The sequence below is a fragment of the Pelophylax lessonae genome (assembly GCF_965119305.1).
Source record: "Pelophylax lessonae genome assembly, chromosome: 4".
NCBI classification, from domain to species: Eukaryota; Metazoa; Chordata; class Amphibia; order Anura; family Ranidae; genus Pelophylax; species Pelophylax lessonae.
Window position 1 is genome coordinate 523128075 of NC_138771.1, and position 14084 is coordinate 523142158.

The window sequence follows — 14084 nt, forward strand, 5'->3', positions numbered from 1 at the left end:
TTTTTCCTTTCGGAATACATGTTTTGCATAAATAAAAGTAATTTATTTTAAGTGCCCTTGTCAGTGGAAAATGGTTGGTCTCAACCCTCTAACTATATCTGCAGGACAGCTTGTTCTTTTGAAAAACAACAGATTTACTGGCAGGATCACCAGATGAAAAAAAAAGAAAGAAAGCCTAAAAAAGAAAAGAAATGCAGCCACCACATCTAAGAATTGGCAAGCTGCAATATATTAAATGTTTTCTTTTGGGTTTAACTTTAAATATTTATCTGACCAAAATGTAATCTTTTGTAGCTTTTTGTTCTGTTCAAAAATCTACTCATTGCGTCAATCATTGGGAATTAGCATTTAAATTTATTAGCAGATGGTATCTTACCCCTCATAAGACTGCTAAATTCTCTCCCTCCAATTCTCTATTATGTTGGTGGGATTGCAGGCAATTAGGGAACCTATTGGACATATTGTGGTCATGCCCCAATCTCACAAGCTTCTGGCGTAAAAACTTCTGTGTGATAGCCAAGGTGATGGGAATTGTCACCCTTAATCCAGCCTTGGCAATCTTGAGTTTAGGAATTGATAGATTCCCCCCCAGTCATAGATCTGTAGTCTCACATATCCTATTGGCAGGACGTGTCATCATATCAAGGCATTGGAAAGCCAGCTTGGCCCCAAACCCATTGGAGGTGGTGGCTTTGTTACCGCAGGACTACATTCTTGAACGGTTGCTCTTATTACGCTCCACTACCATTGTTAAATTCACTACTTCATGGCAAATACGGGTAGAATGGTATAGGATGGAATTGTTGTTGCCTAGAATACCCTAATCTGCACTGTGCTGGTATCATTTGTAAATTTTAATTAGACACTGTTCTTTATCACTAGAGGTTTTCTCCTTTTTGTTGTATTTCTTTGTCATATGATTTCTTCTTTGTACTGTCAATCTTTTCAATAAAAATTTAAAGAGAAAACAAAAAGTAATAATTTTTACCCCTACTAGGACTATAACAAAGAGAGTAAGAAAATATATAAAAATCTACAATACATCCCTACAATACATCCCCTAAAGTATTTGCAAACCCTAACAATGAACTTCTCTTATTTGCTCTATTTTGGTCTTTTAAATATACCATTGGTAGAGTTTTGTTTTATCTCTCAATAAATATATAACCTCAATTACAAAAAAGATGGGACACTGTGTAAAATCTATATAAAAACAGAATGCAATTATTTGGAAATCTCATAAACCCCTCTTTTATTACCAATAAAAAAAAATAAAAAAAAAAAATAGAAAACATATTAAATGTTTAAACTGAGAAAATTGACCATTTGAAGAAAAAAAAAATAAGGTCATTTTGAAAATGCAAGCAGCAACATGTCTCAATAAATTTGTGTTGGAATACATTGTCCATGTATTTTATGCAACAACTACATCTCTATAAGTATTTAGTAGAGATATATTCTTCAACCAGTAGGTGGCAGCATTTATAGGTTTGTAGCTGCATCTATGGTATGCTCTATGTTTTTTCCCTAAATAACATTTCTGTTTCCTGTCTGCAGTTAAGCTGCAAATGTGGACTGTGCGCTGTCTGTTCTGTAGGAAAGCATACATAATTTCTATTTGGGACAGAGCCATGTTTACTACAGTGTAGTAGCATCCTCTCTTCTTTAAATAACACTCTCTAAACACCTGGGATCTGAGGAGACCGTTGCTGGAGTTTTGGGAAAGGAAAGTTGTCCCGTTTTTGCCTGATATAGTATTCTTACTGCTCAACAGTCCTGGGTCTTCTTTATCAAATTGGTTGTTTCATGTGCCAAATATTTTCAGTTGGTGAAAGGTCTGGATTGCAGACAGGTCAGTTAAGCACCTGAACTCTTCTGTTATGAAGTCATCCTGGTGTCATAGATGCAGTATGCGGTTTAGCATTGTCCCACTCCCAATATGCAAGGCCTTCCCTAAATAAGAGGTCTAACATTTAAACATTTGACATGTTTTCTATTTTCTATTGTGAATAAAGTATGGGTTTATGAGATTTGCTAATATCTGCATTCTGTTTTTATGTAGATTTAACATCTCAAAACATCATGTGCTTTCTGTTCTCCCTGCCTGTGCTGCACTCTTATCAGTAATCATTATTCACAGTCTTCTCTGTGAACAACAGAACACATCTCCCTATACTATGGAGAAGACAAGAAGGGAAGTGTTCTGTAGTCCTGTCCAAGGGGGACATTGTTGACAAAAGGGTTTACTCAATCGTACATACAGTGTTCACAATTTAGATCCTTTTTGTGATGAAAATTAGGTCTGACCACCCCAAACTGAGTGGGGATTATGGGGAAGTTGCATTGTACTTGATGTTACCCTCACTTCTCCAAAATACGCAAACCAGCAATAACACGAGCAGGAGTTAACACATTTCTTCTTTTTTTTTTTTTAATAAATTTTATTGAGACACAGCCAGTACAAACAACAGGTGTTGACATTTTAACAAACATTAATCTTGTCTACTGCCAATAAAGATGGTAACAGAACTTTGGGAGGTAGGGGGTAACACATTTCTTATCACCCACCACTAAAATAACCAGCTCAAGACAGATCAGGTTGGAATGCATATAAAGTACTTTGCAGGGTCTTCAAATCCTCAAACAAATGTATGATTATGCCCGACGTACAATTATCATGTCATAAAACATTTAGAAGGCCCTCAAAACACTATAATGTATCCTGGTCATAATTTGTCATTGCAAAACCATGTAGAAGCAATATGTATGTTAAGTCTGGCTCTAATTGCCCCGAAACTGCCCTTTTCATATATCTGCAGCTGTCAAATCCTACACATAATCCATAATCCTAGTTATGATAAAGTTACATTCATAACGAGTGTATCTCTGAAGGTATAAGAGAAATCGTTCAGTTAGATACCAAACAGCCCTATAGTACATCAAAACACATGGTGACAGCTACTGTTTGGTGTGTAAAGGATACCCCGCGGAGTTACCCACCACCAGTAGTTATAAGGCCAGCCATACTTGGTTTGAGATTCAAACTATTAATGGGCAGGCTGAATGTACCAAGTTGATCGATCAATCAACTTGCTTACAACCAGCCTGCTGGATTCAGGCCCTGTCATTTTGTGCAGTTAGAAAAATATGTCCAATAAATTTGGATAATATTAATGTATATACTGTTTGAGACTCTCTACAGAATAGCTCTCAAAACAATCAGGATTTTGTATTATTAGAAGAACTGCATTTCAGATAGAGATTATTGAGACAGGGACCACTTCATGTTTTTTTTTTAATGTTAATATTTTATTTATTATGGCTTGGAACAGAGGTTCTTCTTAACCAGTTATGGCCCTAAAAGCATAAAAGACTGTTAAAGACTGCATATACTGTATACTAGAGGGGATGGCCAGACACCTAATACATGCTACAGGTGTTGCAGGAGATTGAAAATCTACAATAGATAGATAGATAGATAGATAGATAGATAGATAGATAGATAGATAGATAGATAGATAGATAGATAGATAGATAGATAGATAGATAGATAGATAGATAGATAGATAGATAGATAGATAGATAGATAGATAGATAGATAGATAGATAGATACACCACCACAATGGATTTGAAATGACACAAACAAGGTGTGCTTTAACTGCAGACTTCCGTTTAATTTAATTTGAGGGTATTTACATCCAAATCAGGTGCACGGTGTAGGAATTACAACAGTTTGTATATGTGCCTCCCACTTTTTAAGGGACCAAAAGTAATGGTACAGATTAACAATCATAAATCAAACTTTCACTTTTTAATACTTGGTTGCAAATCCTTTGCAGTCAATTACATCCTGAAGTCTGGAACACATAGACATCACCAGATGCTGGGTTTCATCCTTGGTGATGCTCTACCAGGCCTCTACTGCAACTGTCTTCAGTTCCTGCTTGTTCTTGGGACATTTTCCCTTCAGTTTTGTCTTCAGAAAGTGAAATGTATGCTCAATCGGATTAAGGTCAGGTGATTGACTTGGCCATTGCATAACATTCCACTTCTTTCCCTTAAAAAACTCTTTGGTTGCTTTTGCAGTATGCTTTTTAAGGATGTTCCAAACAGTTGATATGGCCACACCTATTGTTTTTGCTATCTCTCTGATGGGTTTGTTTTGTTTTTTCAGCCTAATGATGGCTTGCTTCACTGATAGTGACAGCTCTTTGGATCTCATATTGAGAGTTGACAGCAACAGGTTCCAAATGCAAATAGCACACTTGAAATGAACTCTGGACCTTTTATCTGCTCCTTGTAAATGGGATAATGAGGGAATAACACACACCTGGCCATGGAACAGCTGAGCAGCCAATTGTCCCATTACTTTTGGTCCCTTAAAAAGTGGGAGGCACATATACAAACTGTTGTAATTCCTACACCTTTCTCCTGATTTGGATGTAAATACCCTCAAATTAAAGCTGAAAGTCTACAGTTAAAGCACATCTTGTTTGTTTCATTTCAAATCCATTGTGGTGGTGTATAGAGCTAAAAAGATTAGAATTGTGTTGATGTCCCAATGTTTATGGACCTGACTGTAGATAGATAGATAGATAGATAGATAGATAGATAGATAGATAGATAGATAGATAGATAGATAGATAGATAGATAGATAGATAGATAGATAGATAGATAGATAGATAGATAGATAGATAGATAGATAGATAGATAGATAGATTTAATAATACAAAAACATATCTTTAGGAAAATGTATCCAAATACCATGTAAAGAGATTTTACAACATAGCCACATTTTACAATTGTTTTAGTTTATGTAATAAATATTACATAATTGTGTTTATAGCATTGATTTCCTCTAATATTTATAACTTAAACAAACTAGCCATGAACTTGGTCAACTCAAACATAGCATAGGATAAAAAGATACATAAGTAGAGGTAACTTGAAAATACTAATTAAAAGATTTTTTGTAACTTTAATAATTGTGTACAATTTTTTTTATTTTTCATATTTACATGTTTTTTGCCCTTTGGACAGAATTTGCCTTTGTTTCTGTTATATATTTTTATTTCTTTCTAGAGCTTTGTCATCCGTGGTGGCTTTGGGAGCAAACATCATCTGCAACAAGATTCCAGGGTTGGCACCTCGGCAAAGAGCCATCTGCGAGAGCCGCCCGGATGCTATTATAGTTATTGGAGAAGGGGCACAGATGGGGATCAATGAATGCCAGTATCAGTTCCGCTACTCCCGGTGGAACTGCTCAGCACTCGGAGAGAGGACAGTATTCGGACAAGAGCTACGAGTAGGTAAGCAGTTTATTACCTATGTGGAAGGAATAGCAATACATTTATTCATATTTTTTTTTTTAAATCAAAACTGGCATCAGTCAAGCTTGTTCCATTTTTTGCCTTGGTGTATAGTTACACTGCTTACTAAATGATTGCAGAACAAGTGTAAGCTGTAAAACAAACGTTGACTAAATGGAGTTCACTAAACGGGCTGATTGCTGATGTGAACCTGTCATTTGGGCTAGAACTGATCATTTTCCAGAGGGAAAGGTTTCAGAAGATGTCTGCTGGTACCTTACAGGCCCATTCACACTACATGCCTCGGTCTGCATTACTCAGTGCAGGCCCAATGCAATGACAAGTCAAATCCATTGTTTCCAATATGCCCAATTCACGTCAATGTGGTGTGCACTGGGTAAGAGTGGAGCATGCTGCATTTAAACATAGTACAAGGTGTTACTACAAGTCACAATGTGCTGCAACGCATGGTAAGCATTACAATAAAGTATTTTAGCTCCTGCTGTGAAAAAAAATGTGTGCACAGCAGCGTAACACTGCATTAAATCACACCTCAACACACACTATACAATGAAAGTGGTGTGAATCCAGCTTTCGTAGGGAAACAAATCCTCATGCCTCATTTGTGTGGGCATGACACTGTTGGTTGCTTTAGTGCCCCCATTGAATAGCAGGATGCTAGGATGGCACGAGCTGAGGGCTGTCTAGTAGGTGCCTTGTGATGCCTGGTTTTATGAACTAGCCTGTTAGTTTTATTGAATATGAGATGTTTACTTTTACACATAAGCTTTAAATAAACACCATTGCAATTTTCCATTCCATCTATTGTTGTTGACTGCCAGAGAATCTAGTGATGTTGGTTGCTAACAGATCTATTGTTGCTGCTGGGAGATCTATTTTTGTTGGATGGGTTGGCATTCTGTTCCTTGGTGGGGGGGGGGTCTAGTGCTGCTGGGGAGGATCTATTGTTGCTGTGGGGGTATGGGGTCTACAGTTGCTGGTGGGGTCTGATGTTACTGAGGGGGGACTATTGTTGCTGCCTGCAGGGTATCCATTGAATTACTTTTCTTGGTCTCAATAAAAAAATGAAATACAGAATACTTAGCACCACAAAATGATACTTGGTTCTGTATTCTATAAAGTGGGCAGTACTTGGAGGTGGGTAGAGGGCAGAGATAAGTGATGGTGCTCGGAGGTGGGTAGGGGCAGAGACAAGGGGTGACTCTGGGAAGTAGGGAGTACCTGCACATATTCTATGAGAAAAAATCCCTGCATTTAAAGGAGCTTTTTTTTACCTGACAAGGGGGTTAACATTTCTTCCCATCCAGTACTGAGATTTACACATCCCTGCAATACAGCACTGTCCTGCCTGGCATGGCGGGATATCTGATTTTCCTCTGCTGCAATTAAAGTGTCAAATATTGCAGCTTGCCAGTCCCTAGATGTGCCAAACTCCTTGTCCAAGGTCGACCATGCTTGTACTGTATCTATGAAGGAGCAGTGTTGTCACCCTAGGACAGTAAGTGTACTAAAAAATACAAAACACCCCCTCACCTCATCTTACATAGGGGGTTGGAGGTGTTCTGTAGTTCACATAGGTAAACTGGGCAAAACTAATAGCACTTCTTGGGATTTTAGTGCAGCACAGGCACTGTGTTGTTAGCTCATTACAGTAAGTTAGAAGCTCCCTGGATTTCTGATAGGATCAAAAGGTATTTTGTGCACTTATGGAACAGATATAACAAAACAGTTTCAATAATATAATTAACAGATCAAAGATGAGTAAATAGGAGAAGTTCATTGTTACAGTTTACATGCACTTTAACTTCAACCTCTCATGCTAAAGTAATGTAAAGCGGTTCTAAGCCCTAGTTCACACTGAGGGCGGGTTTGAAATTGTGCAAGTTCAGTTAAACTCGTACAATTTCAAACCCGCATTTCAGTGCAAGTTCAGGGGTGATTTGACAGACATCTGTGCAGGCTATTGAAATCGCCAAAAGTAGTGCAGGAACTACTTTTGGGAATCGGTGCGGCGCCACAAAGTCAATTCAGCCGGTGCCGTTGCCGGCAATAGGCTCCGATTTGGCATGCAATTTGACATGTCAAATCGCATGTCAAATTGGCCCAATATTAATTGGGGGTCTAAAGGCTGAAGGTTTTTTTTTTATTTGCTGTTGAGCCTAGTCCTGTGTGTAAATGGGCACGCAGAGCCAGCCAATATTTTTTTGTCACACGGTATTTGTGTAGCAGTCTTTCAAATGCGATTTTTTGGGAAACAATACATTTCACTGAATTAAAAAAAAAATAAACAGAAATGTTAGCCCAATTTTTTTGTATATTGTGAAAGATGATGTCACGCCAAGTAAATAGATACCTAACATGTTACGGTTTAGAATTTTGCACACTCGTGGAATTGCAACAAAATATAGTACCTAAAAATCTCCATAAGCGACACTTTAAATAATTTTTAATGGTTACCAGTTTAGAATTTTAGTTTTTTTTTCTAGAATTTTTGCTCTCGCTCTGACGATCGCGGCAATACTGCACATGTGTTATTTGAACTCCGTTTTCATTTGCGGGTGCGAATTACATATGCGTTTTCTATCGTGTGCGAACTCACGGCAATGGGAGGTCCTTTAACATTTTTTTTATACTAGTTATTTTATTTTATTTAATTTTTTATTTTTAACAGTGTTTTTTTAAAAAAAAAATAAAATAAATCTGATCACTTTTATTGCTGTCACAAGTAATGTAAACATCCCTTGTGACAGTAATAGGCAGTGAAAGGTACTCTTTATGGAGGGATCAGGGGCCTAAAAGACCCCAGACCCCTCCACTGCACTTGCAAAGTATGCACTGCAAAGTATTCAAAACACCGAAATTGGCATTTTTGAATACTGACAGTATTTTTAAATCGGTGCCATTGCACACGAGTAAACCGGAAGTTGTAACGTCGCTTCCGGGTTACATGATCGGAGACCCGATTGAAGCCGAATCCGGCTTTGATCGGGACTCCAACCAGCAAGCGGATGTGCCGGCAGGTTGCTCAGGTCTCCCGGTGGGACGGGAGACCCGGGCAGAGCCGCAGAAGGCAGTGGGAGGGGGGTCCCCCTTTCCGCTCGCTGGGATAATGACCGAACAGCTACTGAGCTGCATTAGCTGTTATCTTCTGAAAGCTGACCGGTGACTAACAAATGGTGCCGGTTTGATGCCTGCAGCTGCAGGCATCACCCCGGTACAACCACTTCTTCAAGCCGTTGGCTTGCGGTAAGTGTAGACTTCTGGTTTGTAAACATACACATGTGCAGTAAGTGTACCCAAATCCATTTTGAAGCAGTTTTGACTATCCACAAAGAAGCAAACATGATATTATTTTGTGTACAATTGTTTTATGTCAGCCATGAAGTAAGATTATGTTTTAAGGTAAAAGCATGGTGTAACCAGCTGGGATGTGAAAGATAAATGTTCCAGTAAGTATATTTTATGGCATTAAAATAATAATGTAGCTAGGATAGAGGACTTTTTTGTTATGCCCCTTTCACACTTGTGTGACTTGTCCTGCGATTTGGGACTGCAAAGTCGCATGACAATTCGTACTCCATGATTTCCAATGAGTACCGTTCATATCTGTACGACTTCAAGTCGTAACGACTTTAAAGTAGTCCCTGCACTACTTTGGGCTGATTTTAATGCGTTTTGAGGTCCATAGACATAGGCATTGCTTCAAGTTTAGTCAAAATCGCCTAAAAAAAATTGAGATAAAATTGCAGCAAAATCGCGCAACTTTTCGGTCGCAAAAGTGTGAAAGGGGCCTTATGCACATCATCTATTTTACATTTTGTTCCAGTTTGGATAACAATGTGCCTTTGAGAGGTACAGACTCTATAGTTTTTGGGTGATACTGCGGTGTTCTCAGAGTTTACACCTATTCCCAATATGACTTTTAGAAATAGGCATACAATTGTTTTACCCTTTGCTCTATAAATAAAAACAAAGCATAGAATGGTGAGAATTTGTGCTTTTTGCTGTTCGGATGACTCAAATGATGCAAAATGTATGACCACAAGAATTTGCCAGACATTGTGTGACTGTTTATGCTACTACATATGGTATTTGCACAAAATGTCAGATGGAGGTTTGGGGTCTCGGAGTAGAACAAACCATTGTTTTCAAACTGTGCTTTATTTCCTATGTTTATTATCACAGAATCAGAATCGGAAGGATTTGCCCCCTTCCTGACCAGGCCCTTTTTTGCGATGCTAAAAATATGCACTGTTACTGTAATAATGACATTGGCAGGGAAGGGATTAACATTATGGGTGCTCAAGGGGTTAAATGTGAGCCTAGGGGCATGGCTTATGAAATTACTACAGAAACCTGTGATCCTATATAGAAGGATCACAGGGGCTCTGTGATCATTTCAGGGAGAAGAACGGTCAGCTGTGTTTACAACAGCTGACCGTCCTCTCTCAGCGGGGAATGATCGCGGGTATCAGGCGGCAATCGAAGCATCGGCTTCCCTGCTTACGAGCGGGAGTGGGAGCTAGGGGCGTACCAGGGGGTTGGCTAGATTGGCGCCCGCGGGGGGCGCAGGCTGAGCGGGGGGGGGGGGCGCAAAAAAATTGGCAGTGTTAGCAGTGATTTTTGCACTCTCCGCTCAGCCTGCACCCCTGGCGCCGCCAGGCAGCATGCGACTCCAATCATGGAGCCCTGTGTCCACTCCAGGCGGCAGTACGGGCTCTCCGGAGCTCTGTCCACCCACACATGTGGCCAGTCAGCAGTCACATGACTGTGACATCAATTGGCTCCAGCTCGGTGGCAGGCTGGGGATGGGGACTGCGCTGGGGCTGTTAGAGGAGCTCATACTCCTTCAACCTCCACTCCCAGGCAAAGCTGACTGGGGGACCCCCCTCTCTCTCTGTCCCCCCCCGTCACCCCCGTCTCTCTCTCCGCCACCCCCACTCTCTCTCTTTGTCACCCCCTCTCTCTCTCTCTCCGTCCCCCACCCTCTCTCTCTCTCCATCCCCCACCCTCTCTCTCTTTCTCTCTCCGTCCACCACCCTCTCTCTCTCTCTCTCCGCCCACCACCCTCTCTCTCTCTATCCGCCCCCCACCCTCTCTCTCTGTCACTCACCCCCCCCCACTCTCTCTCTCTCACTCTCTCCCTGTCACACCCCCTCTCTCTCCCTGTCACCCACCCTCCCTCTCTCTCTCTCACTCTGTTACTCACCCCCCTCTCTCTCTGTCACTCACCCCCCTCTCTCTCTCTGTCAATCACACCCCCTCTCTCTCTGTCACTCCCCCTCCCCCTCTCTCTCTGTCACTCACCCCCCCTCTCTCTCACTGTCACTCACCCCCCCTCTCTCTCACTGTCACTCACCCCCCCTCTCTCTCTCTCTCTGTCACTCACCCCCTCTCTCTCTCTGTCACCCCCCTCCACTCTATGTAAACCCCCCTCTCTCTTTCGAGGGGGGGCGCCGATACAGTTCCTCGCCAGGGGTGCTGGAGACCCTAGGTACGCCTCTGGTGGGAGCACACCGCCGGCAGAGCGCTCGCCCCCTAGCCTCCCGAGAGCGAGCGCTGTACATGTACGGCCATTTGCCTGGGAGAGGCTGCCTGCCACAGTACATCTGTTTAAAGTGTATCTATAGCCCAAACTTTTTTTTGTTTTTGTTTATTGCTGTCTATGTCTCTCTTTGTGTCTTTTTCTATTGAAAATGAAGTAAAATCTGAAATTGTGAGTTACAGATGAGTCAAGAATAGTGGGGAATAGTGGGGACATTATTATTCAAGGACAACTGTGTCAGTGACAACTGTCTAAGGGAGAAGTTCCTCTACTTTGGAGAGATCTATTCTCACTTCCTGTTGTGTCTCATGATAAAAAGTGAGAGAAAATCTTCCCAAGGGAGCACAAAACAAATGGCCGGGGTTTGGAAAGTTTCTTACTCTATCCAAATTGAAAAAAAAAAAGTTAGGCTTTAGCTAAACTTTAACCACTTCAGTCCCGAAAGGTTTTACCCCCTTAATGACCAGACCATTTTTTGTGATACGGCACTGCGTTACTTTAACTGACAATTCCGCGGTCGTGCGACACTATACCCAAATAAAATGAATGTCTATTTTTTCCCACATAGAGCTTTCTTTTGATGGTATTTGATCACCTCTGCTTTACTAGTAATGGCGGCAATCAGTGACACCTAACTGACACTTTTTTGGGGACCAGTGACACCAATACAGTGATCAGTGCTAAAAATATGCACTGTTACTGTGCTAATGAAGGGAAGGGGTTAACATCAGGGGCAATCAAAGGATTAAGTGTGTCCTTAGGGGGTGCTTGCTAACTGTGTGGGGGTTGCTCTGACTGGATGAAGACAGAGATCCGTGTTCCTGCTTAGTTCCTCTTCTTCCCTTGCTTACATAGGCAGATCGCCGTTCTGCCTCTCTGGAGAATGGTCCGCCGGACCCGCTGAATGGCATCTCCTGTGTCCAATCAGCGCACGATCGTGCCTTGGATGGGAGGTGGAGATTATATTCCATTAAAGTGTTACTAAACCCACAACAGTAAAATCAGTCTGTAAATGCAATAAAGCATGCTTGTTATACTCACTGTGGAACCTAAGGGGTTAATCCTCTGCATTGTGTAAAAAGGCTGTTTGATCCTGTCTTCTCTGACCCTCCTTTTTTTTTTTTTACTGTCCCCAATCCATCTGCTGATAGAACAGAGCCATGCAGGCACTCTGCACATGCTCAGTTTGGTGTGAATTGCTAGAAGGGGGGGGGGGGCATGTGATCAGCACAGGGCCAATAAGCGTACTATATACAACCTCTACACTGTCATTCAGGATCATGTGAGGCTACGCCAGCAGCATCAGAGGGTAGTGTTGACATAGGACCACCCCCCCCGCTCACTCATCCTGCCTCGATATCTTCAGCAGCAGGCGGCGGGGGCTTCGGCTCCTTCCCCCTGTCTTCTGCATCTCCTCCCTCCTCCTCCATGCCCAATGGCATTGCTTCTCATTTCGGCCAATCGGGAAACGGGTCTCAAGACCCACTTCCTGATTGGTCAGGAGGAGGATCCATGTGACAATAGCGAATTTTCATTCGCTATTGTCACACAACTGGGTGGGCTCGGGGCGCAGTGCTCTGCGCCCCGAGCCCACCCTTTTTTTTAGCCTGTGAGAGCCTCTGGCTCTAGTCACATGATTAAAAAAAAGGCCCCATTGAACGCCATGCGTCCGGTGCCCCACATGTAGATTAGGGGGCTGGACGCATGGATAGGGGGGGGGGGGGGGCGGCGCCCCTGCGCCCCATATGCACAGGCCGCCACTGGGAGGCACAACTTGTGAAAAGAAAGTGAGTAAGTTTGGTTTTATATTTACATTATCATTCCCTCAATATGTAAAATTGAACTATCCCTGGATTAACTATACTGCGGTGATACTGTATAACAATGTAATAAAAGTTGTTTGTGCCAAAAAGATTGGTACCAAAACTTCTGTGCCAAACAAAATATGAAGCCAAACGCTACAGAAGCTCGTTTGTTGATTGAAGTGACTTGATATACAGTATCTCACTTTTCACATTTTTGTAAATATTTTATTATATCTTTTCAAGTGACAACACTGAAGTAATGACACTTTGCTACAATGTAAAGTAGTGAGTGTACAGCTTGTATAACAGTGTAAATTTGCTGTCCCCCTCAAAATAACTCAGCACACAGCCATTAATGTCTAAACCACTGGCAACAAAAATGAGTACACCTCTAAGTAAAAATGTCCAAATTGGGCCCAAAGTGTCAATATTTTGTGTGGCCACCATTATTTTCCAGCACTGCTTTAACCCTCTTGGGCATGGAGTTCAACACAGCTTCACAGGTTGCCACTGGAGTCCTCTTCCACTCCTCCATGACGACATCGCGGAGCTGGTGGATATTGAGATCTTGCGCTCCCCCACCTTCCGTTTGAGGATGCTCCACAGATGCTTAATAGGGTTTAGGTCTGGAGACATGCTTGGCCAGTCCATCACCTTTACCCTCCGCTTCTTTAGCAAGGCAGTGGTTGTCTTGGAGGTGTGTTTGGGATCATTATAATGTTGGAATACTGCCCTGCGGCCCAGTCTCTGAAGGGAGGGGATCATGCTCTGCTTCAGTATGTCACAGTACATGTTGGCATTCATGGTTCCCTCAATGAACTGTAGCTCCCCAGTGCCGGCAGCACTCATGCAGCCCCAGACCATGACACTCCCACCACCAAGCTTGACTGTAGGTAAGACACACTTGTCTTTGTACTCTTCACCTTGTTGCCGCTACACACGCTTGACACCATTTGAAACAAATACGTTTATCTTGGTCTCATCAGATCACAGGACATGGTTCCAGTAATCCATGTCCTTAGTCTGCTTGTCTTCAGCAAACTGTATATGGGCTTTCTTGTGAATCATCTTTAGAAGAGGCTTCCTTCCACCAATTCAACCTCTGCAGCAATGCTGGCAGCACTCATACGTCTATTTCCCAAAGACACCCTCTGGATATGATGCTGAGCATGTGCACTCAACTTCTTTGGTCGGCCATGGCAAGGCCTGTTCTGAGTGGAACCTGTCCTGTTAAACCACTATATGGTCTTGGCCACCGTGCTGCAGCTTAGTTTCAGGGTCTTGGCAATCTTCTTATAGCTTTTTTTTAGATCCTCAGAGAGTTCTTTGCCATGAGGTACCATGTTGAACTTCAAGTTATCAATATGAGAGAGTGAGAGAGATAACACCACATTTAACACAC

The 14084-nt window shown here is 41.9% G+C and overlaps 1 protein-coding gene across 2 annotated transcripts in view; it reads left to right on the top strand.

The window, feature by feature from the left end:
• The window catches only part of WNT7B (Wnt family member 7B), a 230103-nt gene that overhangs the window by 143405 nt on the left and 72614 nt on the right, over positions 1-14084 (top strand). For both annotated transcript variants that reach the window (XM_082255766.1, XM_082255765.1), the window contains exon 2: positions 5085-5311. In XM_082255766.1, coding sequence (XP_082111892.1) covers positions 5085-5311 — 227 coding nt within the window. The remainder of the gene's footprint in view (positions 1-5084; positions 5312-14084) is intronic.